Genomic DNA, 27297 nt, shown 5'->3' with positions numbered 1-27297 from the left:
CCCGCGAATGTGCAGCAGCACCCACCTTGCTTCTAGGAGGCTCAGTGACCTTGCTGTTGGTGACCTTCAAGGTATCAGGTGTGAGCCGGGCGCCGGTGCTCCCGCCTGTCATCCCAGCTGCTCAGGAGGCTGAGGATCAAGGATCACGGTTCAAAGCCAGCCCGGGCAGGAAAGTCCCCGAGACTCCCAGGAAACACCAGAAAACTGGGAGTGGAGCTGTGGCTCAAGTGGTAGAGCACCAGCCTTGAGCTAAAGAGCTCAGGGACAGCGCCCAGGCCGAGTTCAAGACTCCGGACCAACAACAACCAACACGAGAGAGTGTTGAGTTTGGGGGTCTCTTTTCGAGACCCTGGGGACCCCCAGAGCTACTGGAAAGGTTGGCTCTGCTCGGCAGCCATCTCCACGAGTGTCACTACATCAGCCAGTGACCGAGGCCGGCCCAGGTCTCTCCTGGGAGTGGGGGCCACGCCCGGCTTGCTGGGGAGTCAGGAGATCCTGGCCGGTCTGCCACACCCCGGACTGTGTGTGTGTGTGTGTGTGTGTGTGTGTGTGTGTGTGTGTGTGTGTGTGTGTAACAGGCCACGCGTGCAACGGGGAAGTCTGGCTGCAGTTCCTTCTCCCCCCTTTCACCTCCACTTCCAGACCCTGGGACCTCAAGTGTGGAACGTGGGATGTACTTGTGGGGTGCAGGGTGCTTGGTGCTGCGGTTGCGAGGGCTTGGCGGAGGGGCGGCCGGCTCTGGACAGTTCGGGGGCGGGGGTGGGGGGTGGAGGCCAGCGCCGGCTGCCCACTCGGGTGGCGCGGACTCCAGCGCGGCCGCCTGCCCACGGATGCGCTGAGGTCTGAGCCGGGCTGCTCCCCCCTGTAGTCTCGGCCACTGTCTCCCCCACGGCCCTGCAGTCCTTCCCACCCACTCTGTGCGGCTGGGCTGCGGAGGGTGCTGGGCGCTGTGAGGAAAAGCCCGGGGAGGCCGCAAGGCTGCGAGCAGCCCCACGCCACGGGACCACGGCCATCACGGGGCTCTGCCGAGGGGGAAATCACACACGTGGATGAAACACGGGGGTGTGGAAATGCCCCCCACGCACACGCACACGCGCGTAAACCCGGCCACGCGGCAGCTGGCTGGGAGAGCTGTTCCCCGCAGGCATCTTATTGTAACGCTGTGAGCGCTTTATTTTTTTGTTTTGTAGGTCATGGGTTTTGAACTCAGGGCCTGGGCGCTGTCCCTCAGATCTTCAGCTCCAGGCTGGCACTCTACCACTTGAGCCACAGCACCACTTCCGGTTTTCTGGTGGTTCATTGGAGATCAGAGCCTCACGGACTTTCCTGCCCGGGCTGGCTTTGAACCGCGATCCTCAGATCTCAGCCTCCTGAGTAGCCGGGATGGCAGGCGGAGCCACGAGGCTGGTCCCCTACTTGTGGCCCTCTCAGCCGTGGTGTGCGGGGTGACTTCTAGAAGGCCTGGAAGGGCCCCGGGGGCACGGGCACGGTCAGGACATGGGCAGGTCGTGGTAGGCCGCGTACCGTCCAGTCACATGATGGTAAATCTGCCAGGGGGAGGCGTGTGAAAGTGTTTTCTAGATCATTCCACAGATCCCTTAGCTCCTATGTAAGACTCAGCCTTGGGGGGGTCTCAATGGGTCCCCCGCCACCCAGCCCATCCCAGGCGGAGGCCAGGCCGGGGAGGCCCGGGCGTGGAGGCCGCGGGCGCCGACTCACCTGCCTCTCGATGTCCAGGAGGAGGCCGCTGGCCCCGATGCGCAGGAGGCCGGGCTGCAGCCAGGCGTCCCCCAGCTCCTCCTTCACCAGCGACAGCCAGGCCAGGGCGTCCCGCGCACTGCGGATGCCGCCCGCGGGCTTGAACCCCACCTGCGAGGAGGGGGGAGGCCCGTCAGCCGAGGCCGGCCTCCCGCAGGGTCACCGCCTGGCAGTCCTGCCCGCCGTCTGCCCTCCTTCCTTGCTGCTTTTTTGGCCCAGTGCCTGCATCCCGATACACCCCACTTCCCTGGGACCCCAAAGTCGGGGGAGGAGACGACAAAGTCGCGTCTGTCCCCCTGGGAGAGACAAGAGAGCCCAGCTCGGACTGCAGGCGTGCGTCACGGTGCCTGGCCGGGGTTTAGGGAGGTGTCTCAAGAGGGATTTCTCTCTGCTGCTGTTTCCGCTTTGTCTCCTGGGTGGGTTTCTCTGTCTCTGGGAGGGTAAGGGGGGGCACAGAAATGGGGGACAGAGGGAGAAACCAAGGCAGCCGTGGTCCTCACGGGACACCAGGTGTAGAATGAACTCTACCGCTCATGGGTGGGGATGGGAGGGAAAAATGGGGAGAGAGCGAGGGAAGGGGGGACAGGGTCCACAGAGAAACACGCTCAGGACCCGACTGATGTCACTGTCACCTCTCTGCCCGTCACCTTTGTCATCACAGTAAAAACATTTTTAGAAAAGAGAGGTCTCATGGAAAGGGAAAGTCATCCCAGCCACTCCGGAGGCTGAGATCTGAGGATCCCAGTGGTTCAAAGCCAGCCTGGGCAGGAAAGTCCGTGAGACTCTGATCTCCCATGAACCACTCCAACAAACAAACCAAGTCCAAATTCATTTAAAAGCAGGTGCGCGTATCGAATACCGTCTGCCTTCTGAACGTCCCACTTTCCCCAAATACGTAAATAAATGAGATTTTCCCCAGAGCTGATAAAAGCCACTACGTCCCTCCTCGGCTTCACAGCCTCGGGAGAGAGCTCAGGCAGCCCCCAAACTGCCCGCGGCAGTGCCCCGACAGCCCCCCAACCTGCCCGCGGCAGCGCCCCGACAGCCCCCCAACCCCCTGCTCCTCCCTGACAGCCCCCCAACCCCCTGCTCCTCCCCCCCAACAGCTCCCCCAACCCCCTGCTCCTCCTCCCCAACAGCTCCACCAACCCCCTGCTCCTCCCCCCAACAGCTCCGCCAACCCCCTGCTCCTCCCCCCCAACAGCTCCCCCAACCCCCTGCTCCTCCCCAACAGCTCCGCCAACCCCCTGCTCCTCCCCAACAGCTCCCCAACCCCCTGCTCCTCCTCCCCAACAGCTCCCCCAACCCCCTGCTCCTCCCTGACAGCCCCCCAACCCCCTGCTCCTCCCCCCCAACAGCTCCCCCAACCCCCTGCTCCTCCTCCCCAACAGCTCCCCCAACCCCCTGCTCCTCCCCCCCAACAGCTCCGCCAACCCCCTGCTCCTCCCCCCCAACAGCTCCCCCAACCCCCTGCTCCTCCCTGACAGCCCCCCAACCCCCTGCTCCTCCCCCCCAACAGCTCCCCCAACCCCCTGCTCCTCCTCCCCAACAGCTCCACCAACCCCCTGCTCCTCCTCCCCAACAGCTCCACCAACCCCCTGCTCCTCCCCCCCAACAGCTCCACCAACCCCCTGCTCCTCCCCAACAGCTCCCCCAACCCCCTGCTCCTCCTCCCCAACAGCTCCACCAACCCCCTGCTCCTCCCCCCCAACAGCTCCACCAACCCCCTGCTCCTCCCCCCCAACAGCTCCACCAACCCCCTGCTCCTCCCCGACAGCCCCCCAACCCCCTGCTCCTCCCCCCCAACAGCTCCACCAACCCCCTGCTCCTCCTCCCCAACAGCTCCACCAATCACCTGCTCCTCCCCAACAGCTCCACCAATCCCCTGCTCCTCCCCAACAGCTCCACCAATCCCCTGCTCCTCCCCCCCAACAGCTCCGCCAACCCCCTGCTCCTCCCCGACAGCTCCACCAACCCCCTGCTCCTCCCCAACAGCTCCACCAACCCCCTGCTCCTCCTCCCCAACAGCTCCCCCAACCCCCTGCTCCTCCCCCCCAACAGCTCCGCCAACCCCCTGCTCCTCCCCAACAGCCCCCCAACCCCCTGCTCCTCCCCCCCAACAGCTCCACCAACCCCCTGCTCCTCCTCCCCAACAGCTCCACCAATCACCTGCTCCTCCCCAACAGCTCCACCAACCCCCTGCTCCTCCCCAACAGCTCCACCAATCCCCTGCTCCTCCTCCCCAACAGCTCCACCAATCACCTGCTCCTCCCCAACAGCTCCACCAATCGCCTGCTCCTCCCCAACAGCTCCACCAACCCCCTGCTCCGCCTCCCCAACAGCTCCACCAACCCCCTGCTCCTCCTCCCCAACAGCTCCACCAATCGCCTGCTCCTCCCCAACAGCTCCACCAACCCCCTGCTCCTCCCCAACAGCTCCACCAATCGCCTGCTCCTCCTCCCCAACAGCTCCCCCAACCCCCTGCTCCTCCCCGACAGCCCCCCAACCCCCTGCTCCTCCCCCCCAACAGCTCCACCAACCCCCTGCTCCTCCTCCCCAACAGCTCCACCAATCACCTGCTCCTCCCCAACAGCTCCACCAATCCCCTGCTCCTCCCCAACAGCTCCACCAATCCCCTGCTCCTCCCCAACAGCTCCACCAATCACCTGCTCCTCCCCAACAGCTCCCCCAATCGCCTGCTCCTCCCCCCCAACAGCTCCACCAACCCCCTGCTCCTCCCCCCCAACAGCTCCACCAATCACCTGCTCCTCCCCAACAGCTCCACCAACCCCCTGCTCCTCCCCCCCAACAGCTCCACCAATCACCTGCTCCTCCCCAACAGCTCCACCAATCACCTGCTCCTCCCCCCCAACAGCTCCCCCAATCGCCTGCTCCTCCCCGACAGCTCCACCAACCCCCTGCTCCTCCCCAACAGCTCCACCAATCGCCTGCTCCTCCCCGACAGCTCCACCAACCCCCTGCTCCTCCTCCCCAACAGCTCCACCAACCCCCTGCTCCTCCCCGACAGCTCCACCAACCCCCTGCTCCGCCTCCCCAACAGCTCCACCAACCCCCTGCTCCTCCTCCCCAACAGCTCCACCAACCCCCTGCTCCTCCCCAACAGCTCCACCAATCGCCTGCTCCTCCCCAACAGCTCCACCAACCCCCTGCTCCTCCCCAACAGCTCCCCCAATCGCCTGCTCCTCCCCAACAGCTCCCCCAATCGCCTGCTCCTCCTCCTTGATTTTTTTCCCCAGCCGTCTCCTCGTATTTCATTATTGTGTTTAAGAAGTTCATCTCCTCGAGAACTTTCTCTTCACCTCCTATTATTAAACATAATACCTTTTGGGGGTTTTTCTGGTTCTAGACTGGACAGGGGAGGAGGGAACAGTTAAGGGGGGGGAGAAAAAAAAAAGGAAAACCAATTTGTGTGTGTGTCCTTCAGTAATGACAGGAAAAAGATTATTTCCCATGATGCAGCAGCACTGGCTTCCCTACCACCATGCTCAGCTTATCAACACAGGCGTGTTATTCTGTTATTCCGTCCCTGCTGGGGGGGGGGGGGAGGGAGGAGGAGGGAGGAGGGGGGGAGTGTAATTTCATCATTCACCTGTTTTCACTGGACATCACCCCCCCCTCTATGAAGGACTAACTCATTAAAGGCGCCGCTTAGGGGTTGGCCGGTAGGTGATAAAGGATCATCTCGGGTGAACACAGGGCTGAGGAGCGAGTGTACACTTTGCTCCTACTCACACACAGGCTAACTTAAACGTTTATCTTAAAGGTGACGCCGCCCTGCTCCTCCTCCATGCAGAGCCTGTGGCTGTGAGGAGTAATATAAATGACATTGGAAGATGCGTAGGCAACCATGTACCTTCCTTCCTGTTCTCCAGAAGAAGTCTCGGATGGCTCGAAGCATCACGATGGCCACGGGGAAGGTGGCGTTGACCGTCTCCTTTCCCGTCGACGTTTTAATAAAATCAGACCCTGAAACAAGAGCAGGGAGACAAGAAAAGGTTCCAGATTCATTAAAAGCTTTTTTTTTTCCTCCTGTTTTTTGTTTTGGTTTGTTTTTTAACACATCAGGGAAAGAAATGGGTTGCATCCCAACCTTTCCTGAGGAATACAACTTTTCTTTCACTTTGAAAAACCAAAATGAATATTTTATTATTACTATTATTATTACCATTTTTGGTCAGCTGTAGGGCTTGAACTTGGGTTTTTTTTTTTTTTTTTTGCTCAGTACTAGCGCTCTACCACTTGAGCCACAGCTCCACTTCCAGGTTTCTGGAGAGAAGAGTCTCACAGACTTTCCTGCCTGGGCTGGCTTTGAACCACGATCCTCAGACCTCAGCCTCCTGAGTGGCTGGTTTGACAGGTGGGAGCCACGGCACCCGGCACCAATGTGGGTTGGTTTTATCTTGAGCGTTTATTTTCACGTATTCCAACACACTCTCTGCCTTCTTCCCCGGCCCTAGAGTGAGCCGTTTCCCCAATGCTTCTCTTCGTGAGAGAATGTGCTAGAAAGCATGGCGTGAGGCAGGGATCTGTCCTGCCCTGCTGTAGTGTCTTGCTTCTGGACCCGGCATATGACCTACTGCTAGACGGACACAGAAAAGGCATGCACACAGAGCCCTACATCTCTCCATCCAACTCGACGCCAGTTACACCGGCATCCACAAATCCCACCCATTCTCACACAGAGCATTCTAGAAACCCCCTCCCAAACAGCGGCCCCCCGGCTCTCCAGTGATCAGGCCATCGTCTGGTAACCATAGCAACACGAGACACAACTTTCCCACAGCGGTGGTACACAAACAGCCCACAGGACCTCACAGTCACACACAGGGTACTTTTCCTCTACCTTAAGAAAACGTGGCTCCCGCCTGTCATCCCAGCTACTCAGGAGGCTGAGATCTAGAGGATCGCAGTTCAAAGCCAGCCCGGGTGGGAAAGCCCATGAGACTCTGATCTCCAATAAACTAGTCAGAAAACCAGAAGCGGAGCTGTGGTTCAAGTGGTAGAGCACCAGCCTTGAGTGAAAGAGCTCAGGGATGGTGCCCAGGCCCTGAGTTCAAGTCCCAGGACTGGCAAAAAAAAAAAAAAAATGAGTCGTCATCGTCATCACCATCACCATCATCATCATCATCATCTCACAATTAAGAGACCCAGTTCTTTTCTAAGAACTCCAGGCCAACAAAATGAAGAAACCTAGGAGGCCAACGTATTAGTGAACTACAGGTATTAAAATGAATAATGCTGTAGCCTTCGGGTCTGTTATAGCTTCCCCTTTCCCTCACTTGCAATCCTTACACAATCGTTGTTGGTTTTGTTTTGTTTTTTCTTGGTGGGCTTAAAGCTACCCCAAGCTCTTTGAAGGGGCTCTAATTACAAATCTCCGAGGTACGGTTTCATTAAGCAACTTCCATTAAATAACAGCTGCCCTTGTATATGGGCTTGTAATCAATTTGGTCAAACAGAGTGACTTCTAATCAGCTGTTGATAAAAATAGAAGATGAAATTTTAATTCTAATAGATTAACCGCAAACGGCAAGACGAGTCTTCAAAACCCATCTTCGTGCTTTTCTCCAGCGACTTTAATGAGTGCTCAGCAGCTCATTAGCAAACAGAGCCACGGAGAACATTTCCAGTTCATTAAGGAAATGGACTATGTATTTTTGCATTGTCTTCCTGATTCCTTACAGGGAGAGTCTTAATTACAAGATAATGGATAATGGTTATTAAAAGCAGGCTCCCGTAATGAACCGCTATTCATTTGCGAACCTCTGAGACCACTGAGCAAGAGAGAGAGAGAGAGAGAGAGAGAGAGAGAGAGAGGAAAATAAAATTACTGGCTCCCAAAGATGAACGGATCAAATTATTATTCAATTTTGAAGATCTCATTCAAACTCTATTGAAACAAGAGGAGATGAAGAAACTAGTCTTCAGACTAAAGCTGTACGTTTAAGATAATAACAATAATAATAATATCTCAAGGCTATTACTGCATAATAAGCTTCCGTTGTGATTACGCAGGGAAAACACAGCTTACAATGGGAAAACATACGATTTTTTTTTTTTAAGTACTTCTGGAGCCAATCTGGTTTGTGATGTAGGAAAAAAGAATCCGGTGGACCGTGGACGGTGATTCTACGGGGGGAAAGCACGGCGGATGCATTCTTTGCACTTTATACTTTACTAATGAATCGTGGGATTTAAAATGCACATTTAAAATGTTTGAGAACGCTTGTCCTTTACGCGGCGTTCACGCCGACACCGTTAATTATGTCCAGGCTCGCCAAGAAATTACCGATTCGAGTTAGCCAGAGTTGTGGGCGGCAATTTGGTAATTCTGACACTAATTCACACTTGCCGTCCACCATGAGACACTCCTTAAAAACAAACAAACAAAAGCCCTCTTCATAAACAGAAAGCAAAGCCCCAAGTTCAAACGAAATCTGCGAAGGTTACGTCCACACGGGTAGATAAAGAATCTGGGGTGTGGCTTTAAGGGCTGTGGGTTCAGGGCTGGAGACTGGGCTGGGGGAGGCAGGGAGGCAGGGAGACAGAGGCTCTGACGACAGTGCTCAGCCTCAGACCAGAGACGCACAAAGCTTCGCCTCTGTGTCCCAGCGGGAGGAAGAAGGAAGGAAGGAGAAAATGAAAACTGAAAGTCAGGCTGGGTACCTGTGAAGTGGCTCACGCCTGTCATCCCAGCCACTCAGGAGGCTGAGATCTGAGAATCGAGGTTCGAGGCCAGCCCAGGCAGGAAAATCCCTGAGACTCTTATCTCCAATAAACCATCAGAGAGCCGGAAGTGGTGCTGTGGCTTAAGGGGTAGAGCACCAGCTTTAAGTGAAAGAGCTCAGGGACAGCGCCAGGCCCTACGTTCAAGACCCAGGACAGGCAATAGATAGATAGATACATACATACATATATACAGAGATCCAGAGATCGATAGGATAAAATAATTTGAAGCTCCAGACGATGGGATAACTTAGTGTTTTAGACTCATGATAGAACACAAACACTGACCTAGAAATCAAATCTCTAACGCTGAAGGTCTCACATTCTCCAGCTTTTGTGGGGGAAGGGAGTGAGCCCTGGGTCTTGAACTCAGGGCCTGGACGCTGTCCCTGAGCTCTTTCACTCAAGGCTGGCGCTCTACCACTTGAACCACAGCGCCACTTCTGGTTTTCTGGTGGTTCCTTGGAGATCAGAGTCTCACAGACTTTCCTGCCCCGGGCTGGCTTTGAACCGCGATCCTCAGATCTCAGCCTCCTGAGTTGCTGGGATGGCAGGCGGGAGCTCCGGCGCAGGGCAGTCTTGTTCTGTGGCCAGCCCCTGTCCTTGTGCTGCTGGAGCTTCCCGGGTTCAGGGCTCCTGTCTTCGCCAACACCTTCCGTGAGTGACGAAGTTTTCGCATCAAGGCGTATCTGCTTGGTCTCTTCTCTCCCCGGGGAAGGGAGAGGGAAAGGCTTGGGCAGAGAGAAGGGGGAAGACGGGCTGTGAGCGCCCCCTGGCGCTCACAGGGACATGTGGATTCAGCCCGGGGACGTTCACAGCGGCGCTGGCAGCTCGCTCTCTCTGAACTACACCGCAGAGTGACTCACACGGCAGGGATGGACTCAGATCCACACCGCCCCGACGAAGCCAGCTGGAAAATGACGCTTACTTTTACGTGGATTAAGAAAGTCGTGATGAATGCTGAGCAAAGCTTTGCGGGGGGCGGGACCCCCCACACACCTCCATGTCAGCGCAAATCTCTTTTTTTTTTTGGTGGTAAGTGGGTTGAGTTTCTGGGGTTCGGGGGGGGGGGTGTTTGTTTTTTACAAACCGGTCTTTCATAAAAAGGAGTTTTGTTCCTTTTCCCGTGGGAACTCGGTCTCTCGGCTCATTGATTGACTGGAGAGGAGGCTCAGCTCTGTGTGGAAGGTACTTAGTCCCAGAGCCCCAAGGTCCCAAGATCAGCCAGGGTCCTCCACGCTCCTGCTCTGCAAACACTTTTCGGGTTCGAATCCTCTCTTTCTCTCTAACTGTCTCTGTCTCTCTTTCTTTCTCTGTCTCTCTTTCTCTCTCTGTCTCTATCTCTCTCTCTTTCTGTCTGTCTCCGTCTCTCTCTGGCTCGCAGGAGTTGCCTTGGGCGGGAGAGAGAAAGGGCAGACGTTCACTCCGAACCCCCAAACGGGGGAAGAGAAAACAATCCCAAGTTCCCGGAGAAAAGGGGGAAGACAGGAGGGGCGGGAAATCCTGGCCAACATCTGGATTCCTTCCTGGAAGAGCTAGCAAGCCGCTCTTCCAAAACTCCCAAGCAGGAGCCGGGCGCCCCGGTGTACGCCTGTCAGACTCAGGAGGCTGAGGGCTGAGGATCACGGTTCGAGGCCACCAGAAACGGGAAGTGGAGCTGTGGCTCATGTGGTAGAGCGCCAGCCTTGAGTGAAAGAGCTCAGGGACAGCGCCCAGGTTCTGAGTTCAAGACCCAGGATCGGCACCAAGAAAAAAGATCAGCGATGGCTGTTCATCTGTAGATGAATGAATAATCAGCTGACAGGACCGGCAAATGGCTGACGAGGGCGCCACCTGCTGGCCCTGTCAGGAGAGCCCAGGAACAGACGCCACAGGAACTGAGCAAGATCAGAGTCCAGCCCTCCACTCACGAGGGACTCACGCCCCTCCCACAAGAGAAGCCCCCCACCCCCCCCCCCTCGGCCCCAGCCGGCCCTTGGGGGAACAGGCCAGAGGCTTTCATTTTGACCAGTTTCCCTCATAAGAATAAGAATCTGAGCCAGGCGCTGGTGGCTCCCGCCTGGCATCCCAGCTACTCAGGAGGCTGAGATCTGAGGATCACGGTTCAAAGCCAGCCCGGGCAGGAAAGGCCATGAGACGCTAATCTCCAATGAACCACTCAGAAAACCAGAAGTGGAGCTGTGTGGCTCATGTGGTAGAGCACCGGCCTGGAGGGAAAGAGCTCAAGGGACAGCGCCCAGGCCCTGAGTTCAAGTTCCACCCCCGACCAAATAAAAGAACCGGAATCGGGTCCAAGCGGGAGGGGCCTACCTGCCGTCATGGCCACCATGCTGGCCTTGTAGACGTTGGTGAGTGAGCCCAGCTCCCCGGTGGCCAGGATGGTCTTGAGGTGCACCTTCTCCCCGCAGGCTTCGCGGAATGCACGGATCTCCTTGTACAGGGCTGGGGAGGGGGAGGGGAAGGAATGGGGGGGGGGTGAGAGAGCTGGCGGGGGGGGGGGGGGGGGAGGGGGAAACGGCTTCTGGGAGCTGCAGGGCCCAAGATCGACAAAGCTTCCCATGATCACTGGTCACACACACACCCCCAGGACAACACGGGGTAGGGCGGGGTGAGGTGGGGGAGTGGGGGGGGGGATTCTGCTGCGGCTCACACCCTTCCCCGGCCCCCGCCTGGCCTCCCCTGGTAGAGAGAGCTTTGTCCGTGCCACGACGTGCACTTGGCGGGCACCGGTGCTCACGCCTGTCGTCCCAGCCACTCAGGAGGCTGAGATCTGAGGATCACGGTTCAAAGCCAGCCCGGGGCAGGAAAGTCCGTGAGACTCTGATCTCCCATAAAATCACCAAACAAAACAGCCAGAAGTGGAGCTGTGGCTCAAGGGGCAGAGCACCGGCTCGGATCAAAGAAAACAGCAGCAGGGCTCTGTGGTAGAGCGAATGCCTGGCCCCGGGTTCGATTCCACAGCACCACATACACAAACAGCAACAAGGAGCCAGAAAAACCTGCAGGGACTCGATGTTCCTGGGGAAGGTGAAGGTTCACCAAGCGGGGAGGGGGGGGGGGCTGATGGTCCACGTGGTGTCCACCCGCAATGGATGAATGGATGCCCGCTTATGCAAACGCAAGAGGCCGAGCCACCTGCCGGTGGGCAGACCTGGCAGACCTCGCCGCCGCGGGGCGAGGATGGGTCTCACCAAGAACCAGACAGATGATCTTCCCGGGCTCCTAAGGAAACCCGGTGATGCGTCTGAGATTCCAGATAAGAATGCACGGCCTGCACCTGATCCATCCGGGAAACACGCCTGGCAGTGCACCCCAAGGGAGGTGCACCCCAAAGACAAGCAAGCGCCCAAGAGCCAGACCCAAGAAAGGAGGCTGGAGGAGCTGGGCGCAGCAGCACACGCCTGTAATCCCAGAGGCGCTGAAGCCCACCCAGGAAGACTGAGGGAGGCGGGGGGGGGGGGGGGGGGGGCAGGGCTCAGGGCTAGAGGCACTTGCCCAGCAAAAATCAGGTCCTGAGTTCAAACCCCAGGACAGTCAAATGAGAGAGGGAGGGCGGGAGGGAGGGAGGGGGAAGAAAAAGGAAGAAAGGCAAGCAGGCATGAAGGGAGGGACTTGAACTCAGGCCTGGGCGCCGTCCCTGAGCTCTTACACTCAGGGCTGGCGCTCTACCACTTGAGCCACAGCTCCACTTCTAGTTTTCTGGTGGTTCATGGGAGATCAGAGTCTCATGGACTTTCTTGCCCGGGCTGGCTTTGAACTGCGATCCTCAGATCTCAGCCTCCCGAGCAGCTGGGATGACAGGCGTGACTTCCCTGGGCTACATCAGTACTCAAGAGTTGCACACAGACATGAATAACAATAACAACAGCAGTAACAGTAACGGTGGTGAGGCCAGCATCTGTGAGCCCCATGGGGGCAGAGGTGGGAAGGAGGGCTCACCTGGCCCAGAGTGGGGGGAAGGGTGGCAGAGGTGGGGAGGGCGGTGGCCATGCAGGGGGGGGGTGGCCATGCGGGGGGGGCTCTCCTCTACCCCCCCCCCCGCATCCAGGCCGTCGGGCCCAGGGCCCGGGCCGGCCGCACCCACCTTCCCAGCGGCCCTCCAGCACCAGGGTCCGGTTGATGACCACGTCCACCTCCGTGGCCCCGTCCTCCACCGCCAGCCGGACCTCCTCCACACGCGTGCGCAGAGGTGTCTGTCCTGCGGGGAAGCCCGTGGCCACTGCAGCCGAGGGGGGGGAGGGAGGGAGGGGGGAGGGAGGGAGGGGGAGGGGGGGAGGGAGGCGAGGAGGGAAGAAAATTTCAATTGGTCAAGAGCTCAACCAAGAAGTTCAAGTCTTTCCCAGATAAAAACAACAGCTCTGAGACCCGGTGTTGACCCGTGAACGCATCACGCGTGTGGAGAGATGCGGGTGTGTGGAGGGATGCAGGCGTGTGACATCATGGGCATGTAATAGGATGCAGGCGTGTGACGTCACAGGCCTGTGATAGGATGCAGGCGTGTGATAGGATGCAGGAGTGTGATAGGATGCAGGCGTGTGATAGGATGCAGGCGTGTGATAGGATGCAGGCGTGTGATAGGATGCAGGCGTGTGATAGGATGCAGGCGTGTGATAGGATGCAGGTGTGTGATAGGATGCAGGCGTGTGATAGGATGCAGGCGTGTGATAGGATGCAGGCGTGTGACGTCACAGGCGTGTGATAGGATGCAGGCGTGTGGCGGGCTGCACGTGTGTGACCTCACAGGCCGTCCCCCCCCATTTCCCCCACCATCCCCCCAGGAGTGGCGGATCCCTTCTCCAGCCGGTGTCCCGCGAGGCCCACGGCCGCCCCGGCTCACCCGCTGTCCCCCCCGCCAGCCGCGGCTGCCCCCCACGGGGCCGGTGACTCGGTCGCCCGCCACGCGCCCCATCCCCGCGTGTCCACCCGCGCCCGAGGCCCGCCCACCGCGGAGCCACGCGGGCCTCACCGGACGCCACGGGAACCCCGCAGCCGGCCGCCTTCAGGGCCTCCACCGCGTCGCACACCCGGGCCGGGTACACACACACGGCAGCCACGGACACGCCTGCGAGCCAACAGCGCAGCCATCACCGGAGGAACCGGCACCGCGCCCACGGGAGGCTGAGAGCTGAGGATCGAGGGTCAAAGCCAGCCCGGGCAGGAAAGTCCGTGAGACTCTGATCTCCCATGAACCACCAGGAAACCAGACGTGGTGCTGTGGCTCAAGGGGTAGAGCACCAGCCTTGAGTGAAAGAGCTCAGGGACAGCGCCCAGGCCCTGAGTTCAAGACCCAGGACCAATAAGGAGGGAAGGGGAGGGGAGAAAAGGGGAGAAAAGGAGAAGAAAGAGGAGGGAAGGGGAAGGGAGGGGAGATCTAAGGGATCATATCCAGGGATATGAAGGACTGATTTAGAACAAAGGCTGTTTCCCTTCTAGACAGCAGAAGAGTCTCAATGATCTGTCTGCACATCTCACGCCCACTCTGAATTTTCTTAATTTTGTGCCAATCGTGGGTCTTGAACTCGGGGCCTGGGCGCTCTCCCTGAGCTCTTCAGCTCAAGGCTGGCGCTCTACCCCTTGAGCCACGGCGCCACTTCCCGTTTTCTGAGCGGTTCATGGGAGATCAGAGACTCACGGGCTTTCCTGCCCGGGCTGGCTTTGAACCGCGACCCTCAGCTCTCAGCCTCCTGAGTTGCTGGGATGACGGGCGGGAGCCACCGGCACCGGCCCGAGCCCACATTCCCACGGCGTTCCCAGCTCCATCTTGGGAGACAGGGTGGTGAGCATGGCTGGAAGGACTTGGGGGGGATGGGGGGGCGCTGCCCCAGGACCTTTGTCGTGCATGTCCAGGGCGCTCAGCAGGTCCTGGCGGATGGGGTACTTGGCTTTGTAGCACAGCCTGCGGACGCTGGCGGCGGTGTCATCCCCGGACAGCGTGGTGAGGTCCATCAGGGTCACGGCCTTCAGGAGCCACGCGGCCTGGGGGGCGGGGGACAACAGATCACGGCCCGGACCCCGAGCCACCGCACACCCAACCCCTCCCCTAGCCCGGGGGCCGGCGGCTCAGGCCGAGATCCGGAGGATCGGGGTTCCAGGCCGCTGCGCTGGAGGCGCGGCTCGGGCGGTGGTGGGGCGCCAGCCCTGAGCGGAACGCGAGACACCGAGCCGGAACAGGCCAGAACGGTCCGCACCTGCCACTCCTGCTTCACCGTCCTGCGGGCCTGGACCTGCCCGGCCCGGCGGAGCACGGCCGGCTGGTTCACCCGCACGCTGCCCATCCAGCCGAGGTCCGGGGCGGGGCGGCTGGGCGGAGGCTTCGCGGGGTCCGGGCCCCGCGCCGGGGCTGCGCTCCTGTCTGGGGCGGGGCGGGCGTGAGGGGCGGGGCGCCGTGAGGGGGCGGGGCGCCGCGAGGGGGCGGGCCAGAGGGGGCGGGGCGCCGTGAGGGGGCGGGCGTGAGAGGCGGGGCGGGCGTGAGGGGGCGGGGCGCCGTGAGGGGGCGGGGCGCCGTGAGGGGCGGGGCGCCGTGAGGGGGCGGGGCGTCGTGAGGGGCGGGGCTCCTGTCTGGGGCGGCCGGCGGGAGGTCAGGGCGGTGCGCATGCGCACTCCCCGCTGCGAGGGCGGCCGGGGCTCAGGGTCGGCGCCAGGCCGGAACTCCAGGCCCCGGGCCGAGGGACGGAGGGAAGGAAGCCGAGGGGCACGCGCGCCCTGGCGTGGCAGGGGGACCGTGACCCCGTGACCCCACCCGGGGCCGGGGCCCAGGAGGAGAAAGTCCGCCCCAGCCCACCCGCGGCGCGGGGGGGGAGGGACCCGGGAGAGGGGGGAGCGTACCGCGCGGGGGGGGGGAGGGCGCGGGGGGGGGGGGGAGCCCGGCCCGGGAGGAGTCCGGTCCGGTCCGAGCCCTTCGGCTCAGTGGGCGCCGCCCGCCCGCCCAGGACCCAGAGCGGCCCCCGGGGAGGGCGCGGGACCGGGGCGCTCACCCGCCAGCACCACGCCGGGGCCGCTCGCCGCCATCGCGCCGCGCCGCCACTTCCGCCTTCCGGCCGCAGGCCCCGCCCCGCCCGCGCCGGCCCCGCCCCCGGGACGCAGGCCCCGCCCTCCCACCGGAAGCAGCCGCGGAGCGGCTCGGCGCCCAGGTCGCTGGAGCCCGGGGCCGTCCCAGGCGGTCGGCAGCGCGGGGACCCCGGCTGGAGACGGCCCGTACCGACTCCCCCCAGGTGACCTCCCTGACCTCGGGGTCCCCGCAGTGTGGAGGTGACGCACTGTGGACCTGTAGGGTGAACACGCGTGCGCACACGTAGTGACGTGCGCGCCTGTCAGCGCGGCTGTGCGCACGCGCAGTGCGAGGACGCGCGCGGGTGACGGCAGGCGGGCGCCTGGCCCCGCCGGCTCTCCAGCGCTCCAGCGCGGGCAGCCGCGTCCGTGAGACGCTCACGGTGGCTCAGGGACCCGGGCGTGGCGCTGTCTGGGCGGTGGCGCGCCCGCCCCGAGTGACCCAGCTGAGGTTCAACTCCATCCACTATTCGGGGTGCGGCCGGGGCGCCGTCCCGCACTCCTCAGCTCCGCCGCTGGAGCCCTGCCCCCCCCCCCCCGTGGTGAATGTGCGCTGCGAGCTTCTGGAAGCTTCCGGAAGCCGGGTGGCGGGCCGCGCGGCGGAGCGTTTCGTTTGGAGGAGTTTTATTTAATAACTAAAATAATTATGTCCGGAGGGCCGGGCACGCGCTGGGCCGCGGGGCGGAACAAAAATAGCGTTCTGCTGGGGAGGGGAGGGAGGGGACAGGGGGAGGGAGGGGACGGAGAGGGAGGGGGAGGGAGGGGACAGGGGGAGGGAGGGGACAAGGGGAGGGAGGGGGAGAGGGACAGGGGGAGGGCCGGCGCTCTCCGCCCCCTCCGATCCGGGAGCTGAGGGCGCTGATGGAGGGAGGCGGGCGCTGATGGAGGGAGGCGTGGCTGCGGCCCCCGGCCCGGGGCGGCGTCTTCTGCCTGGGGTGGGCGGGGTGGTCGGCCGTGGCCCCTCCGCGCACGCGCGCTCAGGCCTTCACCTCGGGGGTGGAGGAGTAGATGGAATCCGAGTTCTCTGAAGCGATTTCTTCTGGGATTCAACACACAAGACACGTGGGGGCGGTCAGCAGGGGCAGGGCGGGCCCGTGCTGCTGCTGGGGACGGGAAGCGGCAGCACCGCGCGGGGACCCGCCCCACAGCCACGGCGCGTGCTGCGTGCTGCGTGCTGACGTGAGGACGTGCTGACGTGAGGACGTGCAGACGCGGGCGCATGCGCACCGCCCGCCTCGCGCGCTCGAGGCCCCGCTCGAGGCCTCGGCACCACGCGCGCAGGAAAAGCGGGACGCGGCGCCTGGCGCAACAGCAGCTCGGGGACCGCGCCCGGGTCCGAGTTCAAACCCCACGGCCGGCAAAAACACAACGAAGACATCGCTACAAGCCTGCAGTCGAGCGATGCCCCCCCCCCCCCCGCGGACCCCCGCCCCGCGCAGGCGCGGTGCTCACCCAGCTCCTCCTCCTCCTCCGCCCCCCCCCCCGCGCAGGCGCGGTGCTCACCCAGCTCCTCCTCCGCGCCCCCCCCCCGCGCAGGCGCGGTGCTCACCCAGCTCCTCCTCCTCCGCCCCGCCCCCCCGCGCGCAGGCGCGGTGCTCACCCAGCTCCTCCTCCTCCTCCGCCCCCCCCCCCGCGCAGGCGCGGTGCTCACCCAGCTCCTCCTCCGCCCCCGTGCCCCCCCCCGCGCGCAGGCGCGGTGCTCACCCAGCTCCTCCTCCGCGCCCCCGTGCCCCCCTCCCCCGCGCAGGCGCGGTGCTCACCCAGCTCCTCCTCCGCGCCCCCGTGCCCCCCCCCCGCGCGCAGGCGCGGTGCTCACCCAGCTCCTCCTCCGCGCCCCCGTGCCCCCCCCCCCCCGCGCAGGCGCGGTGCTCACCCAGCTCCTCCTCCGCCCCCGTGCCCCCCCCCCCGCGCGCAGGCGCGGTGCTCACCCAGCTCCTCCTCCTCCGCCCCCCCCCCCGCGCAGGCGCGGTGCTCACCCAGCTCCTCCTCCGCCCCCGTGCCCCCCCCCCCCCCGCGCAGGCGCGGTGCTCACCCAGCTCCTCCTCCTCCGCCCCCCCCCCCCGCGCAGGCGCGGTGCTCACCCAGCTCCTCCTCCGCCCCCGTGCCCCCCCCCCCCCGCGCGCAGGCGCGGTGCTCACCCAGCTCCTCCTCCGCCCCCCCCCCGCGCAGGCGCGGTGCTCACCCAGCTCCTCCTCCGCCCCCGTGCCCCCCCCCCCCCGCGCAGGCGCGGTGCTCACCCAGCTCCTCCTCGGCGCCCTCGGTGAAGCCCAGCTTGGGCTTGGCCAGCTCTCCGCTCTCCTCCTCTGCGGAGAGAGCAGCGCTGGGCGGTCAGAGGTCAGCGCGGTCAGCGCGGTCCCCCCCCCCCCCCCCCCCCCCCGCGCAGGCGCCCGGGGCGCAGGCGCGCCGGCACTCACCGGGCAGCACGCACTTCCACAGGCCGTAGGTCTTGCCCACCACCGTCTGCCACAGGCGCAGCGTGCCGTCCTCCGAGCCGCTGGCGTACAGCTCGCCGTCGGGGCTGAAGCGCACGCAGTGGATCGGCCCGAAGTGACCTTTGTACGACTCTGCAAGGCCGGCCCGAGCCCCGCCGTCACCACCACTGCCGCCGGGGACCCGGAACACCGGGGCGACGGCCAGACACACAGACACGGACAGAGACACAGACAGACAGACACAGATAGACAGACACAGAGAGACAGACACAGACACAGACACACAGAGACACAGAGAGACAGAGACAGACACAGGCAGACATACAGACACAGAAACAGACAGACAGAAACAGACAGAGACAGACAGAAACAGACACAGACAGACAGACAGACATAGACAGACACAGCACGAGCCGCCCACGACCCCGCGCCCGGCCCCCACGGAACCTCCCGAGGTGGGGCTGCGGGGCCTCCACCCGCGCCCGCGGTCTGTTCCGGGCAGGGCGGCCTCAGTCCCAGCGAGGACCCCGGGCGGCCAGCAGAGGGTTGGGGGTTCCGTGGGGTCCCCGCACTCACCCAGCTCCTCCCCGCTGCTGTAGTCGTACTTGTACAGCTTGAAGTCTTCGCCCCCCGCCACGAGGAACTCCTTCTCGGGGTGCAGCGAGGCCGAGTTGATGGTGGCGGGGGCCTCGAAGGACTTGATGGGATCCAAGCTGAGGGACAGGAGGAGGCCGCTCAGCCCTTCCCCGGCCGCCAGCAAGGGAAGGACCGACGCGTGCGGGACACTGTGACACTGACACACACACACCCCCGGCCGCGGGCACCCCGGGGCCTCACGCGGTGCGGGGCCTGCCGGTCAGTCTGGAGTCATTAGAACCGACCAGTAACACGCCGCCTTTCCGGGCCCTGTTTGGCGTTGAGCCTGGGTCCCCCGGGTGTGTGTACCCCAGGCCCACCGTCCCCCTTCCTCGAAGTGCTGGGACTAAGTGCGTGCGCTGCTCTGCTCGGCTGGGGTACCTCTGCTCCCCCACACCACCACAGGGCTCACGCGTGTTTTCAAAGACACACATGATGACAAGAACGCTTCTTAATCAAAAAAAAAAAAAAGGTCAGGATTATGTTCATTCCAGTCCAGAAGACCCAGGGAAACCCACAGACACGGACACAGGGAACAGAAACAGCAGCCAAGGCCTTCCTGCTTCACGATGGTGCGTGTGGATCACCCGAAGCCTGCACCTGCCCGGCGCACAAGGTGAGCAATGCGCGAACTTGGAGAACACTGGACTCACCAGCCTGGCGCACCGTGCGCACAGGAAGGGGCAGGGCTGGCGGGGAGGGCGCGGCGTGGCGTGGCAGGCACGCGTACCTCAGGGCGCTGTGGAAGGCGATGGTGCGTCCGTAGGTGAGCACGAGGATCTCGCCCTCGGGGATGTAGGCCATGCTGCTCACCGACATGCTGAAGCTCAGGGACTTCACCTCCGTCATGGACACGTGGTCCCACAGGCTGCAGGAGAGACAGGGTGCATGCTCGTGGGTGCGCACAGAAACCAAGGGGCGAGGGCCCACGGCTGTGACTACGGAGCCGCGACCCCGCGGACCCCAGAGAGAACATCCTCAGACGCCTGGCCCAGGGGCAGCTGCTGGACGGCCACGTGTCATCGCGAGAATACCCGTGGCGTGCCACGCGGAGGGCTGCATGCACCTGCGTAGTGGACATCGATCGGGTGACCAGGGCTGGGCCTCCACCCCTGCTGGCTCGGGGCTGGGAGGGAATTCTGTCCTCCCCAGATCTGCTCCGTGCACGGCAGTATGGGGCAGCACGGAGGGCCAGCCAGGCCCTCCCCCCAGCCCAGGAGCCCCTCTGATCCGGGGGAATGCAGTTCTCACGCGCGGGGCGCCACGCACCGGACGGTCTTGTCGTCAGCGGAGAGGATCTGCTTGTCGTCGCTGCACCACAGGGCCTTCTTGATGCCGGACGTGTGCCCGCCGATCTCCTTGGGCTCTGCACACAAGCAGCGGGGCGCACCCGTGGTAAGGGGGCCGCCACACTTCACCCCGCACACCTCAAACCCGCCATTTCCTTAGGGAAGCCCACCGCCAGACGGGAAGCCCAGGCACACACACACACACACGCACGCACGACCCGCTGCCCGCGGCTGAGAGGGCCCAGCTGAGACTACGGGCGTGCACCACACAGCCGGGGAAAACGGAGACCCACCGGTAACCACGAACCCCACGTAATGTGGGGAGATGAGAGCTGGCAGGGCTAACGGACATGCTCCCTATGCACAAGAGCTACCGCTACCCCGACCTCTGCCGCGCAGCCCTCATGAGGAACGCATGGGAAAAGACCAAAGTCGGGACAGAGGAGGACAGCAGAGCAACGGAGGGTGGCCCAGCAGCTTAGAAAGAAACGTCTCCAAATCCTCATCAGACACAGCATGGCGGGGAAACCTAAAAACAGCCCTGAACCACGTCAGCCCACGCACAGAGCGGCTTCACGGCGGTGGCCAGTCCACTGTAAGATCAGCGCAATCTGCGCTCTGTGCGTGGCGGTCCTGAGGTTTGAACTCGGGGCCTCGTGGCGGCCAAGCACAGTCACACGGCTGGCACGGAGCCACGCTGAGCTTTTTGGCCGATTTTAGAGTTGGAGTCTCTTGACTTTTCTGTCCAGGCTGGCTTTGAACCCGTGATCCTCCAGATCTCAGCCTCCTGAACAGCTCAATGTATAGGCACGAGCCTGTCCATCATAGGAGCCCAGAGACTGAAATGTTACACGTGGCTGGAGCATTAATCAAGGTCAGCTGCAAAGATGCCAGTTTAATAAAGCACACATGCACACACACGCACACAGATCACTAGGAAACTGTGAAAAGCGCTACATAACAAGAGGTGCACCTGGACTAGAAATGATAGCCCCAAGAACTCACAAAGGGCTGGGCAGGTGGCTCAGTGGTAGAGTGCTTGCCTTGCATGCATGAGGCCCTGGTTCGATTCCTCAGCACCACATAAGCAGACAAAGCTAGAAGTGGCGCTGTGGCTCCAGTGGTAGAGCGCTAGCCTTGAGCTGAAGAGCTGAGGGACAGCGCCCAGGCCCAGAGTTCAGGCCCCACAACCAACCAATAAAGAAAAAAGCAATGAAGGAACATAAACCCAGAGAGCAACACGCACACCCTGCTCACCTGCTTCTGGTTTGTTCAAGTCATAGATGCGCAGTAGTTTGTCCTGGCCCCCGGTTAATAAGTAATTACTGTCCTGAAAGCGAAGAAGCGAAGCATTCATGAACTCCAGGCTTTCGTAGTTCTGTGTGAAACGCCCAGACCGGGGACTACTGTGGCACCTACGTGACAGAGGTGGCTGCCATGTCCCAAGGGGCCTTCCTCACCAAGCCCCTCCCCCCCGCAGGGCCGCACCCACGTCTCAGATCTCTCAGAAATCATCAGGGAAGGTCTTGGCGCTTTGTAGACAGCTGTCTACCATTGGACAGACGGCAGACCCAGGATCCCAAACAAGCCCGTGCAGCCTTATACGCAACGATCAAATCACCAAGAAAGCAAGGCATGCTGAAGAGCTCAGAATAAAGCATTCGTCATTTTACTCTACAGACATTTAACCCTCTCAATGGTCTCATTTTTGTTTCCAATTCTTTGGCTTTGCTGGAGTGGAAGCCCGGGCACCCCGTGAGGGGGCCGGTGTTCACCCCTGAGCGGCCCCACGCGATCCGCAGCGGTACCTGCGTGAAGTCCACCGTCTTGACGATGTGTTTGTGCGCCAAGGTCATCAGCTCGTCCCCCGAGACCGCGTCCCACACTTTGCTAAAATGGGGGGGGGGGGGGAGGAGAGGATGATTAAAAGGATGTTCAACCTGGCCAACGTTAGAAAACAGCAACAAGCCTCGTTCTAACTACCAGGAACACTGGACGCTGAATTTTTATGAGTGCATTCATTACCAATCTTCTGCCTTAGAATCTTTTCTCAACGTTAGAAAATACTTAAACATAAAGAAAAAGACTAGCCAGGCACCGGTGGCTCCCGCCTGCCATCCCAGCTACTCAGGAGGCTGAGATCTGAGGATCATGGTTCAAAGCCAGCCTGGGCAGGAAAGTCCGTGAGACTCTTATCTCCAATAAACCACTCAGAAAACAGCAAGTAGCGCTGTGGCTTGAGTGGTAGAGCGCTAGCCTTGAGCTCAAGAGCTGAGGGACAGCGCCCAGGCCCAGAGTTCAAGCCCCAGGACCAGCAAAACAAAAACAAGACTAAATGCCTCCATAAGACTTCTCTAATTTCCTTTGCCTGTGAAAAAGATGTTACATAACCACCGTCTCCTTGCTCAGACCCCATAAAAACCCAACTCCTGCCCCAGCTCTTCTCTCAGTCTCCAAAAGCCCACTGGAAGCTGCTCTATCTCAATAAACAGCCCTCACCGGTGGAAGATCGAGCCCACCTGCTTCCTTTCTCCTCCATTTTCCTAACACCAACTTGAACTAATCTGTCCAACTGGGAAGAGCAGCTCTTGATTCTACAAGAGTCGGGGGGCGGGGGGCGAGGGGGAGGGAGATACACACAGAATACAATGCCTGGCACATGAGTTGGCCCAGAGCGTAATCAGAAGCTCTCTGCATGCGAAGTCTGCACCGTCTACCCCCACACCTATGTTTACCACAGTACCTTAGGGCTGGGATATAGCTCAGTGGCAAAGCACTTGCCTAGAAGTGTAACGTCCTGGGTTCAATCCCCAGGACCAAAAGAAAACGGGAAAAAAAAAAAAAAACACAAAGAGAAAGCCAGGCACCAGTGGCTCACGCCTGTAATCCTAGCTACTCAGGAGGCTGAGATCTGAGGATCGAGGTTCAAAGCCAGATAAGAGTCCATGAGACTCCAATAAAGCACTAGAAAACTGGAAGTAGAGCTGTGGCTCAAGCGGTTGAGCGCTCGCCTTGAGCTGAAGAGCACAGGGACAGCGCCCAAGACCAGAGTTCAAACCCCACAACAGAGCAAAAAAAAGAAGAGAAAACAGCAATTTATCAAGCAGGAGCTCATTGCCATCAGCTTTATAACCCAACTACCATAATAAACTTCTCTGGTGTTTCTGAATTCTTTCCAGGTAAGAAGGTCTCAAACTTCTCGTCTTCCCGCCTCAGCCTCCTAAGTGTTACCAATGCTGGGATTACAGGTGTGCGCACCCCCGTTAGGTCTCTGAATACTTTAAAATACTCCCCACCAAATGTCTATATAGTCTGTGGAGTTGTGTATGTTAAGTCTAATTTACTAAAGTCATTATAAAACCAACATGATGCATCCCCAGTAATGAACTGAGTAAAAAACAAGACTCTAAAACTTGCAGCAACTACTCCACAAACCAAAGTCAAGATCTAGAATTCACTAGCCCTCTGTTGTACTTTAGAAGACTTTTCCCAAGTAACTTATTTGGCAAATATAAAATGGCCACCCAGTCCTACCAGATACCATCTTAGAAATAGAAAAATAGAATGAATAGTTAAGTCGTTAACATCAGCTGAGGGATAAAAAGGGAAGAGAAAAACCTCTGGGACTATGACTGTGGGTCCCAAAGCGGGAGAGAGACAGAAGAAGGGCTTTCACAGGACAAGGCTGACGCTGATGATGGTCTAGACTCACACACACCCCTAGGCTCCCGAGTAAGACAAGAGAAAGCCACCCAAACCTGGGCAAATTCAGGACGGCTGAAGACAAAGCAGTGCAGGGGACCAAAGCGGGAGCTGCAGTGAGCTCCAACTCCCCGTATTCTGTTGCTCTGGACACCTAAAAACTGAGCGAGGCCAGGACTGGTCCTGTCGGGACACAGGCACGGGAGGAGCCGGCACCCCGGGCATGACACCCCGGGCACTTACGCGGTGAAATCCGCAGCCGCCGTGGCCGCTTTCGTGGCATCTTGATTCAGTGTTGCGCCCCACACAGCACCCTTGTGACCCAGAAACGTTCCGATCCAGTCCCCTGTGTCTCCCTGGCGTAACATGGGTTTCCCATCTGGAAAAGATGTTGCAAAGAATCCCACGTTAACAATAAGTCCAGGTCACTTGAACATAAAAATGACTCGACCGAAGAGCAATGAGGGAAAAAAATGGGGTTGCTGCGTTCATCATTCCCACTCACCGAAGAACAGGCCAAAAATAAACGGACCCGAAAAAAATGAATCAGTCTGTCTCTCCACAGCATTTGAGACTAGGTCAAAAGAATCTCGTAAGAGCCTTTGAATTTTGGACCAACTGAAAGACAAGTCACATTTCTTTTCCCTCTTTCAAAAACGATGCTAATGCCACCAAAGGAACATCAGGTTGAGATGTGCGTAAGCTGAGTCTTTGTTAGGTCCCCTGGGCCTGCTTGCGTGACCGCCTTCCCCAGCATCCTCCACTGCTCTGCGAGCCTCCGTGGATGGTCAGGGGTTAGAAAGACGTGGCCTGAGCTCACTCGGCCCCAGTGAGGACTGGACACTGGGCACTGGTGCTCCCGCCTGTCATCCCAGCTACTCAGGAGGCTGAGATCTGAGGATCGCGGTTCAAAGCCAGCCCTGGTGTACATGCACATGGCGCTGCGCGCGCGCACACACACGCACACGCACGCAAGTCCTTGAGTCACCGAGCTCTCCAATGAACCCGCAACAAGCCAGAAGTGGAGCTGTGGCTCAAGTGGCAAGTACCAACCTTGAGAAAACAAAACAAACAAAAAACTCAGGGAGGCTGTTCAGACCTGGGGGTGATGGGGAAGAGATGATGGGGGGGGGGGTCCCCCACACACTCGGCCTTCTGACCTGGCTAACGAAGCCAACCCAGCCCATCCGTCGCCGGGCCGCCCTCCCTCGCCTGGTCCAGCATCCTCGGGGTCCTCCCCTCGCAGGGTCTGGACCTGCATCCTCGGGTCCTCCCCTCCCAGGGTCCTGGACCTGGCCTCTGCGGGTGAGAAGCCGCGCATCCACCTAACCCTGGACCGGAAGCATCTCACCATCCGCCGCCTCCGGCCGGCGGGTCTGAGCGCCCTGCCAACGTCTCCCCTTGCTGGTCGGGCCCAGGCGCCCTCGGCACCCCAGTCCCCCCACCCCCCAGAAACCAGGCCCCCCGTGCTCCCCCGCACCCAGTCCCTCGGCTCCCCAACTCCCCAGCCCCCCTGCCTCCTGCCCCCCAGAACCTCGGGTTCCCGGCCCCTGCCCCCCCAACCTGGTCCCCAGATCCCCGGCCCCTGCCCCCCGAACCCTGGTCCCCAGATCCCGGCCCCCTGCCCCCCCAACCCTGGTCCCCCAGATCTCCGGCCCCCTGCCCCCCCAACCCTGCTCCCCCAGAACCTCGGGTTTCCGGCCCCCTGCCCCCCCGAACCCTGGTCCCCCAGATCCCCGGCCCCTGCCCCCCCAACCCTGGTCCCCCAGATCCCCGGCCCCCTGCCCCCCCAACCCTGGTCCCCCAGATCCCCGGCCCCTGCCCCCCCAACCCTGGTCCCCAGATCCCCGGCCCCTGCCCCCCAACCCTGGTCCCCAGATCCCCGGCCCCCTGCCCCCCCAACCCTGGTCCCCCAGATCCCGGCCCCCTGCCCCCCCAACCCTGGTCCCCCAGATCCCCGGCCCCCTGCCCCCCCAACCCTGGTCCCCCAGATCCCCGGCCCCCTGCCCCCCCAACCCTGGTCCCCCAGATCTCCGGCCCCCTGCCCCCCCAACCCTGGTACCCCAGATCCCCGGCCCCCTGCCCCCGCAACCCTGGTCCCCCAGATCCCCGGCCCCCTGCCCCCCCAACCCTGCTCCCCCAGATCCCCGGCCCCCTGCCCCCCCAACCCTGGTCCCCCAGATCCCGGCCCCCCTGCCCCCCAACCCTGGTCCCCCAGATCCCCGGCCCCCTGCCCCCCCAACCCTGGTCCCCAGATCCCGGCCCCCTGCCCCCCCAACCCTGGTCCCCCAGATCCCCGGCCCCTGCCCCCCCAACCCTGGTACCCCAGATCCCCGGCCCCCTGCCCCCGCAACCCTGGTCCCCAGATCCCCGGCCCCCTGCCCCCCCAACCCTGGTACCCCAGATCCCCGGCCCCCTGCCCCCCAACCCTGCTCCCCCAGATCCCCGGCCCCCTGCCCCCCCAACCCTGCTCCCCCAGATCCCCGGCCCCCTGCCCCCCCAACCCTGGTCCCCCAGATCCCCGGCCCCCTGCCCCCCCAACCCTGGTCCCCAGATCCCGGCCCCCTGCCCCCCAACCCTGCTCCCCCAGATCCCCAGCCCCCTGCCCCCCGAACCCTGCCTCCCCCAGATCCCCGGCCCCCTGCCCCCCCCAACCCTGCTCCCCCAGATCCCCGGCCCCCCTGCCCCCCCAACCCTGCTCCCCCAGATCCCCGGCCCCCTGCCCCTCGGCCCCCCAGCCTCCCCGCCCCCCAGAACCTCGGGCCCCCGGCCCCCTGACCCCGGCCCCCAGTCCCCCCCGCCCCTCGGGCCCCCTGACCCCTGACCCCGGCCCCCGGTCCCCCCGCCCCTCGGGCCCCCTGACCCCGACCCCCAGTCCCCCCCGCCCCTCGGGCCCCTGACCCCGACCCTGACCTCGCCCCCCCCCCCCGCTCACCCTTGCAGGCGCTGATGAGGAAGTATCCGTAGGCGTGACGCCGCTGAAGGCCAGGTCCACCACGGGCCGCGTGTGGCCCGAGCAGGTGAGCGGCGTCTGCCTCATGGCCATGGCGGCGGCGGGGCCGGGGGCCGCCCGCGCTCGCGGCCGGGCCGGGGCGCGGCGGCGGCCGCGGGGTCCCGGGAGGCGAGGAGGCCGCGCGGGGCGAACCGCAGACGCGCCGCGGAGCCGCTCGGTCCACGCACCGGCAGCGGCCGGAAGTGACGCCAGCACGGACGCCCGAGCGTCCGGCGGCGGCGACGCAGGGGCGGGCCGAGGGCGGGAGCGCCGGCCCGAGAGGAGCACGGGAGGGGCGGCAGTGCGCAGGCGCGAGCGCGCCCGGCGCGGGGGGCGGGGCGGGGGCGGGGGCGGGGCGGCGCGCGGGCTGACGTCACGCCGGCGCGCCGGCGCCCTTCTCCGTCTCTCCTCCCGCCCGCGCCCGCTCCCGCTCGCGCCCGCCGTCCGCGCCCGCGCCCGCTCCCGCGCCCGCTCCGCTCGCGCCCGCCGTCCGGAGGCGGCGCCGGGCCTGGCGCTCGAGCGCGGGGCCGGGCGCTGGGCCGCAGCCGCCCCCCCCGCCGCCGGCCCGCTTGCTGTTACTATTATTGTTGTTGTTGTTGTTGTTGTTGGCGCATCGGGCCGCGCTCGTGCCGCCTGCGAGTGCGACGAGGCGGCCTCTGCCCGTGGGGAGCCACTCCGAGGAGCTGACCTCGGG

At 62.3% G+C, this 27297-nt stretch overlaps 2 protein-coding genes and 1 long non-coding RNA gene across 3 annotated transcripts; 1 reads left to right on the top strand and 2 right to left on the bottom strand.

The window, feature by feature from the left end:
- Positions 1–1149: 1149 nt before the first annotated feature.
- Positions 1150–15551, bottom strand: Dera (deoxyribose-phosphate aldolase). The gene is made up of 9 exons (XM_070011860.1): positions 15480–15551; positions 14694–14857; positions 14334–14481; positions 13472–13567; positions 12590–12724; positions 10816–10947; positions 5633–5745; positions 1720–1869; positions 1150–1547 (listed from the first exon to the last, which is right to left on the bottom strand). Exons 1-9 carry the CDS (start codon positions 15511–15513, stop codon positions 1491–1493), a joined length of 1029 nt encoding a protein of 342 aa, XP_069867961.1. The 5' UTR covers positions 15514–15551; the 3' UTR covers positions 1150–1490.
- A 608-nt stretch (positions 15552–16159) lies between these two features.
- Strap (serine/threonine kinase receptor associated protein) lies at positions 16160–26757 on the bottom strand. The gene is given in 11 exon segments (XM_070011596.1): positions 16160–16591; positions 17790–17855; positions 17967–18116; positions 18561–18697; positions 19351–19488; positions 19890–19986; positions 21167–21239; positions 21718–21799; positions 23855–23990; positions 26547–26579; positions 26582–26757. Coding segments are annotated over 11 exon segments (1050 nt in total). The 5' UTR covers positions 26658–26757; the 3' UTR covers positions 16160–16529.
- On the top strand, positions 19984–21723 carry LOC138819991 (uncharacterized). The gene is made up of 3 exons (XR_011369718.1): positions 19984–20504; positions 20659–20783; positions 21390–21723. It is a non-coding gene; the product is annotated as an uncharacterized lncRNA (long non-coding RNA).
- Positions 26758–27297: the final 540 nt, after the last annotated feature.

Source organism: Dipodomys merriami, unplaced genomic scaffold (assembly GCF_024711535.1).
Source record: "Dipodomys merriami isolate MVZ:Mamm:240054 unplaced genomic scaffold, mDipMer1.0.p SCAF_84, whole genome shotgun sequence".
NCBI lineage: Eukaryota > Metazoa > Chordata > Mammalia > Rodentia > Heteromyidae > Dipodomys > Dipodomys merriami.
Note: the sequence above shows the minus strand (reverse complement) of the source record. Positions and strands in the feature narration are given on the sequence as shown.

Bases quoted from the DNA above. Each gene is read 5' to 3' on its own strand.
- Dera (XM_070011860.1), bottom strand. From the start codon at position 15,513: ATGGCGGCGAGCGGCCCCGGCGTGGTGCTGGCGG. The intron at 13,568-14,333 runs GTCCTGGGGCAG...GTTGGCTCGCAG, and splicing joins CCTGGACATGCACGACAAAG to GCGTGTCCGTGGCTGCCGTG. The intron at 12,725-13,471 runs GTGAGGCCCGCG...CCTCGGCTGCAG, and splicing joins CGGGGTTCCCGTGGCGTCCG to TGGCCACGGGCTTCCCCGCA.